Source organism: Hipposideros armiger, unplaced genomic scaffold, assembly GCF_001890085.2.
Source record: "Hipposideros armiger isolate ML-2016 unplaced genomic scaffold, ASM189008v1 scaffold_23, whole genome shotgun sequence".
Classification (NCBI taxonomy): Eukaryota; Metazoa; Chordata; class Mammalia; order Chiroptera; family Hipposideridae; genus Hipposideros; species Hipposideros armiger.
The window spans coordinates 6,436,317-6,452,440 of record NW_017731373.1 but is presented as its reverse complement, the minus strand read 5'-3'; the positions used below and the strand labels follow the sequence as shown (position 1 = coordinate 6,452,440).

The window sequence follows — 16,124 nt, the reverse complement described above, 5'->3', positions numbered from 1 at the left end:
GAGTAAAATTAAAATTCAAACAATAGATACAGACATCAAGTAATAACATACTCAATTAAACAATAATAATCTATTTCTCAAAATTTAGAGAACTTAAACAATAAATGCTGGTCAGCCGGCATTTGAGGGCAAGTTTGGTGTTTATATTAGAAGTCATATTCTATAATGTTTCTAAAAAAACATTGAATTACTGAACACTGAACCACTGTTCCTAGCGGACATACAAGGTTAGGTTCCCGTAAGTCTCTGGTCACAATTTTTGTCAACCAATTAATATAATCTTGTTTTATTTATGTTTCTGTTTAAAGATGCCTTTAAAAATATATATTATCCATTTATTCACCCTGCATGCATGGCCAACAGCCCTATACCTTATCCCGTAACAAAGCTAATCTAGCACACGTTTTTCTTCTGCATAAGGCACATCACAGCCTCTTTGTGCTTAGAACAGCAGACAGCACTTCAGCACTATAGCTGGGAACCATTTTAAACTGTGAAATCACCATCGAAAAGAAAAAAATGTGAAAAATGAGGCACTAAATAAATCGCAAAAAGGACTATTGTTGACAGTATAAGAAATTAAACAAGAAGGCAGAGTGCCCTGTTAGACCTCATTTGGGAACATGTACATCTGGTGACAAGTTTTTCACCGCTTTGCTATCCATGAATGGCCGTAAAAGAGTGCTGAGTACTCATTTGGGGACCACAAATAAATTTTAGCACGTAATTGAATTCCAAATATGAAATCCGTGAATAATGTGGAAAGGCTATATATAATGGATTTAAAACTGACTTGAAGAAAACAGAGGAAACTCAGAAATCAATTATAACTAACTTTTGGTGATAAATATACATCTAAAAACTAGTTATACATTTACCTTAGATGATTTTGATATTGCTTTGACAAAATGAATTAGTCCTAGGTTATGAAATGAGAATTTTCTCTTTTTATTTTGAAATAATTTCAAACTTACTTTTCTTGTCTTGCATAACCTTGACATTTCTTAAGATTATAGGCCACTTACTTGTATGATGTTTCCTCATGATTATATTCAAGGTTTATATCTTTGGCAGAAAATTACAGAGGAGATGCTGTGTTCTTTTCGTTGTATCTTGTGTGGTGCACAAAATTTGATTTGACCCATTAGTAGTGAAGTTAACCTTAATCACATGATTGAGTTGGTATCAGCCAGGTTTTTCCACTGTGAAGTTCCATTTTCCCCTTTTCTATTCAATCAGTGTTGGATTCTGTTTCAATTAGTGTTTTTTTGTTTTGTTTTGGGGTTTTTTTGGGGGTTTTTTTTTGGGGGGGGGTACTTCAAGCCTCTGTAAACATCCTGTTCTGCATTCACTTTTTCACCCACTAGTTTTAGCATCTCTTAATGTTTCTTGGCTGAGTTCATTATACCTATGATGCTTGCCAGTAACAAGACATTTAAAAAATGATAGTAAATCCATAACAGAAATATGGACAAAGGGCACATAAACAAGAAATGCAAGTGCCTTACAAAATATGCAAAGATGCTCAACCTTATTCACTATGCTGAGGCAGTATAGTGTAGTTGTTAAGAATATTAGTTCTAGCTTTGTAGTAAGAGGACCAGCTCAGTTAAGAGTCTGACTTCAAATCTTGGCTCTGCTACTCACAAATGAAAACAAGATCCATTTTTACTTATCACATTAACAAAGAAATGAAATTTTATAACACAAAGTGTTGGTGATGGAAAGGCAGGCACTTTACATTGTTGGGCGTGCCATCGATTTTGAGGGTAATATAGTAATAACAAATTTTAAATGTATTTATCCTTTGATCCAGCAATACTATTTCCAGGAATTTATTCCTCAGTTACACTTACACATTTGTAGAAAAATGAATGTATAGGATGTTCATCGCAGTGTCATTTAAAATAGCAAAACCTGGAAACTATCTACATGTCCTCTTATAAGAATCTGGCTAAAAACTTACATATAATGTATACTATACAGCATTAAGAGAACTAGCAGGATGTATATACTCCCAACTGCTAAGTAAAAATAGTAAGGCTAAGTTGGTATAGTAATTCCCATTTGTATGTTTGAGAATTATATAAAAAAATATATAGCCTTGTAATGCATAGAAATTTCTGGAAGTCTACAGAAGGAATTTAACAGTGGTAATTTCTTTGGAGGGGCTTTTGGATGTTCAAGGTGAGTGGAAGAGTTTTCACTGCATATTTTTTGTACTACTAAAGAATGATTCATTATTGTTTAAACTCTTTGAATTTTTACCACATGCATGAAAAATAGTCCAATTAAATAACTTTGTTGTGTGGGTAGTATCTGTCACTAAATTCAAAAGGTCAAAAAGGGAATACAATCTCCCTCCCATCCTTTATCATCAACCACCCATTTTCCCTCTCTATAGGCATCCAAACACATGCAACACCACATACTGCACACACAAAATTATAGTTTCATTCATGTTCTTAATTACTAAACGTGAAGGGCAACACAGTAAAGAACACACACTGAAATCTTTCTAAAGCAAAGATATAGACATGTTTCCCCACAATACTGAAAGGGGCCCTTTCCTTTTCAACAACAAAGCACTATCTATTGTACAGAATCCTATTCACCAACTGCTGCCCCAGAAAAGTTCATAAACACCAAAATCCAAGTAGCTAAAAATTGTTTATTGGCTGTTTCTGTATCTTAAAGAAACGGGGACACTGAATGAGGATAGATTTGTTACTTTTAATTTGTTAAAATTCTTTTCCAAAATGAGACAGAAAAAGAAAATAGACATTCATCGAGGCATTGTACTGTATGATAAATCTGATAACCAGAAACCCTAGTCCGTACCTCAAAGGAGTTTACATTTTTAAGGCAGAATCATTGTTGATGAATAATAGTAGTAGTTAATCTTATCTACTTTTTTCCTTATTCTGGAGTATTCATCATTGCTTTACTCTGTTTCTGGGACCACTGTCTCTGACAAAATCATTGTTTTTAGGACCCTCAGAGTTCTATTTATAGTCAACCTCTGAATTCTCATATATTTTTTCTAATTTTTCTTTTTCTCTATTTCATATTAATAACTTACTTCTAAATCTTTACTTGTGTAAATGACTTACCAACCATTATTTTAACATTGTTTGGAACTTGTAGTAGATTCTCAAAAAAAACAATCACCTTGCAACTTTGATAACAGAACCCATTTATCCACTAGGAACTGCCTGTGTTCTATCAGCATAGATAATGTATCAATTTGGAGCTACCCTACCTGGGCTTTGATCTTTATTTTGCCACTTACTAGCCACAAATCCTAACTTCTCCTCTAGAACTCTCTTCCTGAATCTGAAAGATGGGGATGATAGTAGTACTTACTTCACATAACGAATGAGTTAAAACAGAGACTAATACATAGTAAGAACTTGACAATTGTTAACTACTATTATAATTCATCAACAAGGATTCTGCCTTAAAAATGGAAACTTCTGAGAGGTAGGGACCAGAGTTTCTGGTTACCTGATTTTATTCATCATCCATTACAATGTCTTGATGAATGTCTTATTTTTTTCTGTCTCATTTTTTAAAAAAGAATTTTAATGAAAATTACTTTCCAACCATATAATGAAAAGTAACAAATATAAAACCATATGTCCATACAAACACTTGTACATGAATGTTCATGGTAACTTTGTTTGTATAGCCAAAAACTCAAAACAATCCAAATATCCATCACCATGCAAATGGGTAAACAAATGATAGCATATCCATTTAATGGAATACTACTCAGCAATAAAAAGGAATAAGCTAGTGATACATATAACAGCATTGATAAATTGCAAAATAATTATGCTGTATGAAAGAAGCCAAACAAAAACAATACATACTATATGATTCCATTTACACAAAATTCTAAAAATGTAAACTAATTGCTAGTGACAGAGAGCAGATCAGCCTTTGACTCATAATTCGTGGAGAATGGAAAGAAGCAAGAGGGAGGGATTACAAAGGGATACAAAAGAACTTTTGGTGGTAATTACATGTTTATAATCACGATTGGTGGTGATGCTTTTATGGGGGTATACATGCCAAAATTTACCAAATTGTATACCCTAATACGTAGTTCATTACATATCTATTATACCTCTTTACATTTTAAAAATTTTTGAAGAGAGAAAGTAAGAATGGAGAAAATATAAATATTCAGGCAAAATCTGATGAGTATTTTGACAGGGGCCTCCAATAGGAAATTACAAATAATGATATTCAACATTTGGAAAATGAGATTAAGGTGGTATCGTTATTAACAGACAGAGAAAGACAAGCAGAAAAAAAAAAAAGAAGAAAAGAAAGACAAGAAAATTTAAAGATCTTTTCTACCTAACGACAGGAAAATGCAAGCTAGATCTCATGGGTAGGTCATGAATCAGCTTAGTGGGTTGGGACCAGCATTCAAAACAAACGTCTATATCAATCTCCCCAAACTGAAATACACTAGACTAGAATAGAAAATGCCAGTACGTAGAGTAGATAGTAAAGTTAAAAATTATCACGACACTATGTCATGATCAGAACTTACATTTCTTAATGCAGGTTGTGTAAGAAAAACAGTATGGAAAATGCGAATTCTAGATAACATCAAAAGTTTGCAGATTTTGTCAAGAAGAGAAAACAGAAAAACTGAAATAAATATAAAAAGAACTGGTATAGTTTAGAAGCAGTTTATAAGCTTCTAGAACATACAGTACATTTTAGAAGGGAAGATTGGATTTAATGGGTAGAGAAAAAGGGAAAAACTGAGGAACAATTCAAAACTTTTATGTGACAGTATATTAAAACTATTGAGCAAAAAGAGGTTTTATGTAGAACTAAGACTAAGGAATAAAGAGAAACAGTGATTTTAGGAGGAGAAAGAGAGTAACAGTATTCAAGACAGATGAAACGAAGAATAACAATTTGGAAAAGAATGAAAATATGAAGAATGATGTAACAGAACAAATTAATACCAGAATATTTTACATATGAAAAAAAGAGCAATAAAAAAATTAGGGCCTATATTTTTTTTATTTTGCAATTTAAAATATTTTAATGTAAAACAACAGCCTAAAGCTGTGTGTGTAACTTTTACAACAGTACACTTTTACTATAAACTTTAAAAGTATAGAGGAGGGCCAGCTGAGTGGCGCATTGGTTAAGAGTTGGCTTGAGACGCCAGCTCTGAGCAGCAGGGCCCCGGTTCGGATCCCACATGCGGGCGAGTGACGCTGCGCCCTCTACAGCTAAGATGGTGAACAACAGCTTGACCTGGAGCTGGGCTGCCGTGAGTTGCCAGCGATGGCATAAGCTGCAGCCCCTACTGCAGTGGGCTGCCGTAAGCTACCGTGAGCAGCCGGCAGCAGGTGGGAGCTGCCAAAAGCCGCCATGAGCGGCGGGTCCAGTGGCTGGCGACCCATCTGCCTCACCCAGGAAGAGCGCAATGATAATACCAACATGGGCCAGTGAAGCAACGTCCTCCACAACTAGACTGAAGAACAAAAGAACAGCAACATGTCTGTTCCCCTTCCCCGATTCCCCAACACTGTTCCCCTCCCCCAATTCCCCAATAAAATCTTTTCTAAAAAGGTATAGAGAAAAAAGTTATTCATGAACCCAATATTCAGAGGTAACTATGGTTAACATTTTCATATATTTCCCTCAGACTATTTTTGTATACTTCCATTTTTATCAGGAAACTATTTCTTTTTCCCCCATTTATTGACTGATCTATGTTTAGATCCCTGGTAGTTTTTAAAACTAGTTTTTACATTCATTAATATTTGGAAGATTTTGATCGTTGTTATTATAAAAATGTTTTTTAATTTTAATGCAACTATGAAGCAAAAGTGACTTCTTTTAGACACAGGGGTATTTCTTTTTATAAACTATACACTTGCTATCTAACTCTAATACTGGACTGTCATTGCAAAGAAGCAGTTTTATGGACTGCAGCACAGTAAATTTAAATGGATTCATTGGAGGTGAACCAAGCATTACTTTAATCCCTTACTTAGCAACCTATCTAAATTGGGAGGAAAAGTTTTAGAGCAAATATGCATATGATGCATATCCCATAATGGTAGGGTTGCCAAGAGATACTTCAAAATAATGAGTCCAATTTCTCTGGTGAAATAAACAATTTAAGGAAGATGAAGTTGTATTTTAGTAGATGAAATTTCAGACTTTTCTTTGAGGGATGCTCTAGTGTGAGGCTGGGACATCTAATGAATCCTAGTAAAGGATTCAGCCTCTCGCCTGCTGTCTGGGACCCGATAAAGGTCTGCCCCACTTCCCACAGCAAGGACTGCACCTTGGAGGCAATCTTGGGTGTACATACACATGTTTGGCAAAAGGTATTCAATTGCCTCATTCCTGAAGAATATTTTAATCTCATTTGAAGAAGAAGCCTTCCTTGAAGGTAATCTACTGACAAAGATGACCAATGAAGAAAATATTCAATCTAAATCTATATGGCAACATATAATGTCTCTCTAGCCTCTCTCTGACATGCCACCGCCCCAAATAAATCATGATCCAGAATGAAAATATTCTAATCCTACCAAGACCACCTGTAATGAAAATGTGAGAATATAGAGTAAAATGATTTAAATTGCTTAATGGAAATCTTTTTCATTTTTGTTCTTTAATTATAAATCAAGAAAAGTATTTGTATAAAGTGTCAAAAATTCTAATTATACTCTCAGAGATAACCAAATTCCTATTACATTCTTAAAACAAGAACAGATTGCTATGGGAAAAGCAAACTAAAAATTTCTAGAAATTATAAATATGACTGTGGAAAGTGAAATTGTAATGAACAAATAAAGAATGGTAAAAGTGAAAAATAAATGAGTAACTGGAAATGTAAAGCTGAGTAAATCTTGAACAATGCACAACAACAAAAAAATATGGAAAATACAAAACAAAACAAAACTGAGACCCAGAATGTCAGGTGGTCCAGTATTTGTCTAATAGTAATTCCAGAAGGAAGAAATAGAAGAGAGCAAATAACTTTTTAAATAATATAATAAAATTCCTCTGAATTGAAAAAACTTCTTTATTATCAAGCTGAAAACCTGTTCAGTACAAAGCAAAAGGTATGAAAATATCCATGCCTACATATATTCAGGTGAAATTTCATAATTCCAATGAATGAAAAAGTAGAAGACTTAAAAGCTTGTAAAGAAAAGAAAACAAGAGGATAAAACAAAAAGATGACAAGCAGTGGAATGAAACTGGCTGTCAATGGAATTCTCATGAACACATCTGGATGCTAGAGGACAATGGAGTAGTTAGTGGTTTCAAAGTTGTGGGGAAAATGATTTTGATCTTGAAATGTTTACCCAGCCAAACTACTACTCAAGTTTGAAGGGCAAGATAGAAACGTTTTTGAACGTTCAAGGATTCATAATGTTTACTATCCATTCATGTACTAACACACATTACTTAAAGAGGAACTTCATCAAAGAAAATGATTTATAAGAAACAAAATGAGATTTTTTTTTTAATGTTGCTTCTTAGTAGAATCTACAAAAAAGAAAGAAAAAAAAGATGATAAAAAACAACAGGGGTCAGACAAGTAGCTTGTTGGTTAAGAGTTGGCTTGGGAGTGCGAGCTCTGAGCAGCAGAGCTGCCTGTTCGGATCCCACATGAGCCAGTGACTCTGTACCGTCTACAGCTAAGATGGTGAACAACAGCTCGACCTGGAGCTGGGCTGGCGTGAATTGCTGGCAACAGCATAGGCTGCAGTGGGGATGCAGCGGGCTGCGGTAAGCTACCGTGAGTGGCCGGCAGCCAGCGTGAGCCACTGTCCAAGGGCTGGAGACTGATCTGCCTCAGCTGGGAAGAGTGCAATGATCACAACACCAACAAGGGCCAGTGAAACGACATCCTCCACAACTAGACTGAAGAACAAGATGACAGCAACTTGTCTGTTCCACTTCCCCGATTCCCCAATACTGTTCCCTCCCCCCAATTCCCCAATTAAAAAAAAAAATCAAAGAGAATGCAGTGGATGGTGACTTAAAACATTCTTCCTCAAGCGTAAGGGGCTTATACTAACATAGGACTTTTACTTCCTTCTTTAGAAGTCCAAGCACAATACTGTATTGTGCAGTGGATGTTTACATAATCATAATTTGGCAAAATTCTGATGGTTTTATTTTACTTAAATTTTTAGATAGACCTGTAGACAAAACATAAATTACTTAATAATAGATACAACTGAGAGTGAGAGAAAAGAAATAAGAATAGATATAGTATTTAAAAGTTACAATAGTATCCTCTAGGAGAGAAAATTAGAAACAAAAACAAAAACCTCAGAACAATGTTAACAGAAGTTATTTTTGAAGAATGGTGGTAGGGACATGTAGTCTTTTTCCTTTTTCATTTCTTTTTTATGTGCTTCTATTTAATTTGGTTTTGTTTAGTAGGTATAGGCATAATTTTCATTCTTTTTAATTGTTTAAAATGAGAAACACAGGGCACTATCATTAGTAAGGGTAATTATGATATATCATACAATGGAATACGGACCAAATGGTGAGAAAGAGACACATCTATAGGTATTAACATGAAAACTATCTATAAATTTAAAAAAAAAAAAAAGCTTCAGAAACGATGGTGGATAATGAGATGACCCTATTTATGCAAAACAAAACATTATATGAGTTAGAAAGTGGGTGTGTGGGGTGGTATATAAATGTTTGTTAAGACATTTTTAGGATTGTAGCAACAATTTACTGAAATGGTGGGAGCCTTTGAAGATATTTCAGTATGTGAACTGCATTTTCAATAAGCAGAATTTATAGGCTGTACCTAGGTTTCTTTTTGGTTTTGCTTAAATTTCTATTAGCCTTCGAATGTGTAAGTCTGCGCTAACATTTTTGGTATCATTCTAAAGAGAATAAGATGGAATTTTAATAATGTTTAAAATATTCACATGTTGATTATCCCAGCTGTTACCCAATCTGGCAAACTTCACACACAACAGTTAGGCTCTCTACACAGTATTTTATACTTGGAAAAAACTGCAACTGAACCAAAAAAGAGGGCTTTCAATATTAGAAAAATTTTAAATGTATAACATCATAAAATTCAAGTAAGTTTGATTTCTGGTATTAGACAACACTAAGAAAAACTATTAACATTATTAACATTAATAATTTAGCTTTTCCTTACCAGGCTATTTTCCTTCCAAGCTTCTGGGAACTTGGGTCTCTGTTTTTCCCTAGACACCAGAACCTGCATATCTTCAAAAGTGGGATGGTTTCCAACTTCTGTCTGGAAAGCCATCTGGTATTCTGGTACAGATTCACCTGTGAATTTTGTAAAAAGAAAGATGGAGTAAAATTCCCAATTATCATAAAATCAGTCTTTTTTTTTTTTAACCCTTTCAGGCATATGTAGAAATCCTAAAGAGACCCTGTTGTGGTTTTAATGCATTATTGATAAATGCTTTACGTAGAACAGTCTTTGATAAATCAAATGTTTGTTAAGTTAAACAGTAGTTTCAACGATGGACAGCTATTTTTAAATGGTTTCTAGTATTACTAAATTGGGGGGAGAGGGGAGATTATTATATACATAGGTGTACTTAACACTTGAAAACATGCCTGAATTCTTACCACACAGGGACCAAGGGTAGTGAATATGAGGAGATGTCCAGGATCTAGTACAACAGACATGTCTGTTGAACCAAAAATAACTGGGAGAGTTATACAATCATCATGTCTCATTATATCATTTGCTCTATTATAGCACAGCCAGATTGTATCAAATGTCACAAAAACTTTTATGATAATGGCCATTTGACAGAAAAATCAATATAGTGATTTAAAAAAAAATTCCTTTTAACAATCAGTATCTAGATCAAGGATTTTCAACTATTATTAACTATTCTACCACTGTTTAATAACCCTATTCATCACCAAAAAGCACCATTAGCTGCTTGTAATGCGAGGCTTATGATTTTACAAAATGTGATTAAATTAAACTTAATAAACATACTGAGACATACAGAAGACCTCTGGGACCCAACACTTGGAAAACCAATGGTCTGGTCAAAATCTTGCCAAAGAACTCAAAAGAAATAGAGACCTTCCTATCTCCTTGCTAATCCTCCTCCCCCATACAATTAAAATGAAAGGATAAAGTAGAAGGAAGCACCAGAATGGAGGATAAAGCTCTTAGATTCTAATCTTGGCTTCATCTCTACCTTGGAAAAGTCATTTTAAACTATTTTGTGTTTCAGTTTTCCCATCAGCAAAATGGCAACATCCGCCCTTCCTCATCTCACTCACATGGAGAGAATACAAAAGTTGTAATAACTCAGATAGAAAGTATATTATAAAACATGTAATTTAAGTTTTATGTTTCAATTTGAATATTCAGAAGAACCTATAAACACTTGTCCTCCACCAATATAAAAAAAGATTAATTCTATAATCTATACAACATAGCCCAAATTTTTTGGAATATTGCACTATCTACAAATACAAGTATATTTTCACATACTCTAAACATTTAAGTACTTATTTTTTATCAGAAACCATCAACATTGAACTTAAAAAAACAAAACTAAAGGATTTAATTCAGCTAGTTAGTATATCACTTTCTTTCATGAAATAGCATATGATAAAACCTCAATCCATACCATCTGTGAACTGTAAGATGTTTCTATTATCTGTCTCCCTGAGACATATACACAACACACATAATCCTTACAAGTGTTATTTATTAGTTATTTTTTCTTCAAACACTGGTTCAGTAAAATAAGTAATCATAATTTTACTTAATTGTTTTAATCAAGTCTAAATTATAATGAGAAAACTTGCTAAATGAAACTGATGTGCAATCTTGTTTTGTGAATTGAATAACATTAAGAATTATCAAATTTCTACTAAATCTTCATGGGTCTAAATCTAATTGTTCCATAGAAACATGTTTAGAGCTAACTTCTTATTAGGCGCTGGAAACACAAAGATGAATGATAATGACATTATCATGGAAGTACTAGTCTTATTGGGTTTCCTTAAAACTTTATAATCGCTGAATTGCTCAAAGGACATTTTATAATCCCATTTTCTTACAAACTGTCTAAAAATAGATTAAACATCTAAGAATATCATATGCCATTCCCTGCTTCTCACCTCACTTGCTACTTGTTAATTATGCCTCTAAGCAGTTAGGAATTTTTAGTCTCTTTCTTAAATTACACTTGTTCTCTTTCTTCCTTTTTCTTTCTCTTGCCTTTGTTTTCTTCCTTTCTTCCTTCCCCCTCCTTTGTATAAACTTTGCAGCATTTTACTCTTCCTTTGTAATAGATACCTAATTTATTCATTTTCCTAATATTTTACAGAGTCAGCCTTCATTATTCCATAATGTTCCCAGCATGTAGCATTTGGAGGTATATCATAGAAGTTTTTAAATGTTTTATAAGAATTTTATTATTATTATTATTTGCTATTTTCTAGGCTTCTAATATGTTTGTGGCATCCTTTTTTTTTCAACATCCACCGGACTTCATTGTTAAAATTTTTGAGTGGCCTGTATCTTCTGCCTGTGCTTTCTTAATACGTTTCCCTCCTATACTCTGAAATATTTCTGTCTTCTGTATTCCACAGGAACTCTTCCAAGGATACCAATGACCTCCTCCTATTCAAATTCAAAGACCAAATCTCAATTCTTATTTCTTTTTGACTTTTGATTACATTAATTGCTATCAATCTTGGTTCTAACACTGACTTCCCAGATACTATAATTTCTCAGTTTTCTCGCTCTTTTTCTGACTATTTGTCTTTATAACTAAACTATTTGGGAGGAGGTCACCCAATATTCAGTCTTTATTCAACAATTTTTCTCTCCTCGTGTGTTCTTAGGGGATTACATCCTATCCTAAGTTCTCAATTACCATCTTGACGTGGACAATTCCCAAATAATCATTTTAATCTTAGTTGTTTTAATATCCTCTTTTAAATTAAAAAAAAACATTTCTTCTGTTGTCCTATCAATACCGAATCCAACAGTCTCCATAATTAACTCATCTTTCTTTCTTTTTTACTTTTTTAAAGATTTTATTGGGGAATTGGGGGAGAGAATCAGCTAAGTTGTTGTTCTTCAATCTTCGTTGTGGAAGGCGCCAGTCACCATCTGGCTTTCCATCGGCAGCTCATGATGGCCTCTAAACTCAAGGTGCTCTGTTCAATCTTAATTGCAGCTGGTCGTAGCCACCATCCCATGCGGGAGTCGAACCAGCAGCTTTGTTGTTAAGAGCGCACGCTCTATCCACTGAGCCATCTAGGCAGCAGCTCAGCTCAAGGTGCCCAATTCAGTCTTAGTTGCGGGTGAGCGTAGCCCACCATCGAACAGGCAATCTTGCTGTTACACCAAATGAGCCATCCTCCCACCTGTTGGCAGTTCAGCGACAGCTCAGCTCGGGTACAGCATCACTGTCCCATGTGGGAATCGAACTGGCTGCCCTGCTGCTCAGAGCTCATGCTCTTAAGCCAACTCTTAACCAACTGAGCCACTCAGCCGGCCCTTAACTCATCTTTCTAATGTAAACCAGTTTTTTTTCCTCAGTTCCTGGCTGCCATTCTCACTCTTTTTCAGATCTCTGAATATTTATCAATTCCTTTCACTTTCTTCCAATAGTTAACCAAAACCACAGATTCCTTCTCTACATTTTCTTTCACATGTGCATCTTCTTCCTCATTTCCATATCCAAGATTATAGGGTATACCTTAATGCAACTTTCTTCCTTTTTCTTTTTCTTTTTCATTATGGTTAAATATACATAACAAAATTTACCGTTTTAACCATTTTCAAGTGTATTAAGTTTATTCTATAGCACTAAGTATATTCACACTGTTGTGCGACCATCACCACCATCCATCTCCAGAACTTTTTCACCTTCCCAAATTGAAACTCTGTATCTATTAAATAATAATGCCCTATTTTTTTCTCTTTAAAACTTCTAGTTCTTTAAATTACAGTTCATTCAAGATTTAATTGCCTCTCCCTTTTCAAATAACTAATATTGTTCTTTATTATCAGATCAAAAACAACAGTTATTCTTTAAATGCAGTAGTTGGTAAAAAAATGTTGCTCATGTCAGTGTACTAACGCAGATACTATAAGAATCCTTTTCGTCAGACATACTTCTAAAAAACAACAATTCTGGATTAGGATATTTTTTTAAATCTGTGGCCAAAGTTTCAATAATAGAAATATAAAGTTCCAAAATTCCAACAACACTGTGATACTTCTACAAGTGCTGCTATTTCCAGAAAAACAACTCAAATGAGTACTCTGTACTTCCAATTAACTGGAAAATATACTTCTAAATAAGAACTGATAGACTTGTAATAAATCTGAATAATTAATTTATTTCATTATATTTTAGAATTATAAATTATTGTTAAATGCTTACTGTTTTTAAATAAAAAAAATGTAATCCCACTACTAATCTCTGTTTTTATTAAATAGTTCCATTTCATAAATTTGTCCAGTGCTGGTTCAATCAATTGTTTTCCTTTTTCTACACATGGGATCATGTTATTCCTATAAAATAGAGACCATCTGTATCAAATTAATTTGTATGGACACCATCTAGAAGAAATGCAATGCACATATTAATAGTTAAAGTTTCTATATGACAATAATAACAGTGATGTAAAAAACCCTAACAAAGGAGAAAAATTATAAATTCATTTGGTTATTTCAAGTAGGCCTCAAACAAGCATTCACATTAAAGAGTGTTCTTTCATTGCAAGGAAGGAAGGCATTTAGTTAGGCCAGAGGGAAAACAAAGAAAGGAAGAGAGAGAATGGAAAAAAGAAAGGAAGGAAGAAAAAAGTATTCCAATGGATAATTCATTGTTTCTAATTCCTTATTGGGTCAATTCAGGAAACAATGTAAGTGCAGCTTATCAAATGTTCAGAGGATGCATATGGAAAATGATGACTGCTAAACCAATCAGAGACCAAACTAAACACGATTAGATAAGCTATTATGAGCTATTAATTAAATTGCACTCAGATGCAAACATGGAATCCTTTAAAAAAGTTTTTCCTTCTGGCTAACAATGTTTCTGAACACTAGATGGCAATGGACTAAAGGTTTAAATGAAAGTAAAAACATAATAGTCCACTTATTTAATATAGGTAGAAAAAGAAGATATAACGATTTCACTTCAAAACTTTTATCAGTTTTCGATAGATGTCTTACCTGGGAAGAGGTCTGTACACCTCATAAATATCTCCCAATAGATTAGTCCAAGTGCATACATGTCTACTTGTTTCAAAGCTGATTCACAGTCCCTCAGGTTCACAGCTCCCTCTAGAACTTCTGGTGCCATATATCTGATTGTGCCAACCTGATAAATTAAGAGTGATATTTTTTAGAAACAGAATGTAGCATATTCTGAAGGGCATACATGAGACAGAAGTTATACATAAATTTCATGTCAACAGTATGCCAAAATGATTAGTTATTTGATGCTAAGAATGTCCCTGAAACTTTCTATACCTATTTTATCTATAAAATGCCTTCCTTAAATATTTAAACTGTGGCAAGTCCATCTTACTGAATAGAATCAATTAAAAAGAATAAGCTAGATTTTCCTATGTATATCAACACAAAAAAAACTATTAAGACACAGTGGGAAGACTGTAAAACAATTTGTATAACATTTAACATTTTAAAAATTAACAAAAAATATATAGAGACCTGTATATGTGAATGTAGAGAAAAAGGTCAGGAAAGATATGTTCCACGTTGTAATAGCGATTATCAGAAGGTGGTTGTCCTATCTCAAACTTGATAATGTTACTCTTTCTTCAAAAATCAGTTCCTACAAACTTCCTCCTAATGCTTGTCAAAAATGACTTGAATGGCAGAAGCTTCCATAATGAATTGATGAACTTTATGCAATGTCTTGGTATTTCTTAATTTTGTAATTCCTAATATACCATAATTGGTAGCATATAAGGATAATTATCCTGAGTAGTAGCGGATTCTTTAATGCAATTCATTATGCTTTCAAAGTATGTCAGGGTGATACCTTTTGTATACACTCACCTCACTTATGGCTGCATTATCTTCTTCCCCTGGGCGTACCAGTCTATTTCCAGTCAACCTCATGGACAACCCAAAGTCACTAATAACACAGGTTCCATCATTTTTCACCAAGACATTTCTGCTGTTTAAATCTCGATGGGAAATCGCAGGTTTATAATGATCTGTTTGGATAATTTCAAATAGTTATTAATACTTAAATAGCACTATTGGACATGAAATGAGCATGCAAGTAACAGGAACTACATAAACATAAAAGAGTGTTATTTTATGCCCATTAATAATTTAATAACAAAAAAGGACATAAGAAATCAAAATTTGAACTCACAATCATTATTTTCACTATATTATATTATTCAACATAACTCCTGCATGTATAATTCATTAGGCTTTAAACTTCAGCTGCAACTAATAGTCAATATGCTGTTGCTTCTAATTTTAACACACAAATTTTTTTTCCTCTTCATTTTAGGATAGCAAAATGAGGCAATAGAGAGGGGAATATTTGGTAAAAACAAAACAATGTTGCTGTATCTAAAACAAATATCAATAAAAAACTGACATGGCTCCAAAATTAGTATGTGTATCTTACACTCTTCTATGGCTTAACAGATCAAACCTGTGACTGAATATCAGTTCTGCCCTGAGGTTTAGCCATGTCTCTAAGCCCACCTCAGTTCTTCAAATCAAATTAGAAATAGTTTTACAATTGTCTGGAATAGTATCACTTGACTAAATATTCCATGAAGGTAGAAAGAACATGTTTTACCTGAATTCAAAAGAGCAATGCTTGCTGACTGAAAGAATGTATCTAACCTAAGCCACTAAACCTATTTTTTTCCTCTCTAGAAGGAAACCTTATATAAATCTTAATATTAAGGCCATAGCTGGGCCAGCCGAGTGGCACGTTGGTTAAGAGCTGGCTTGGGACGCCGGAGGGCCCCGGTTCGGATCCCACATATGAGGGCCAGTGACACTGCCCTCTACAACTGAACAACAGCTCGACCTGGAGCTGGGCTGC

At 33.9% G+C, this 16,124-nt stretch overlaps 1 protein-coding gene across 1 annotated transcript in view; it reads right to left on the bottom strand.

Moving 5' to 3' along the window:
• The window catches only part of BMPR2 (bone morphogenetic protein receptor type 2), a 149,575-nt gene that overhangs the window by 8,238 nt on the left and 125,213 nt on the right, over positions 1–16,124 (bottom strand). The window contains exons 9-11 of the mRNA XM_019635710.1: positions 15,107–15,267; positions 14,255–14,402; positions 9,206–9,342 (exon numbers count right to left, since the gene is read on the bottom strand). Coding sequence (XP_019491255.1) covers positions 9,206–9,342; positions 14,255–14,402; positions 15,107–15,267 — 446 coding nt within the window. The remainder of the gene's footprint in view (positions 1–9,205; positions 9,343–14,254; positions 14,403–15,106; positions 15,268–16,124) is intronic.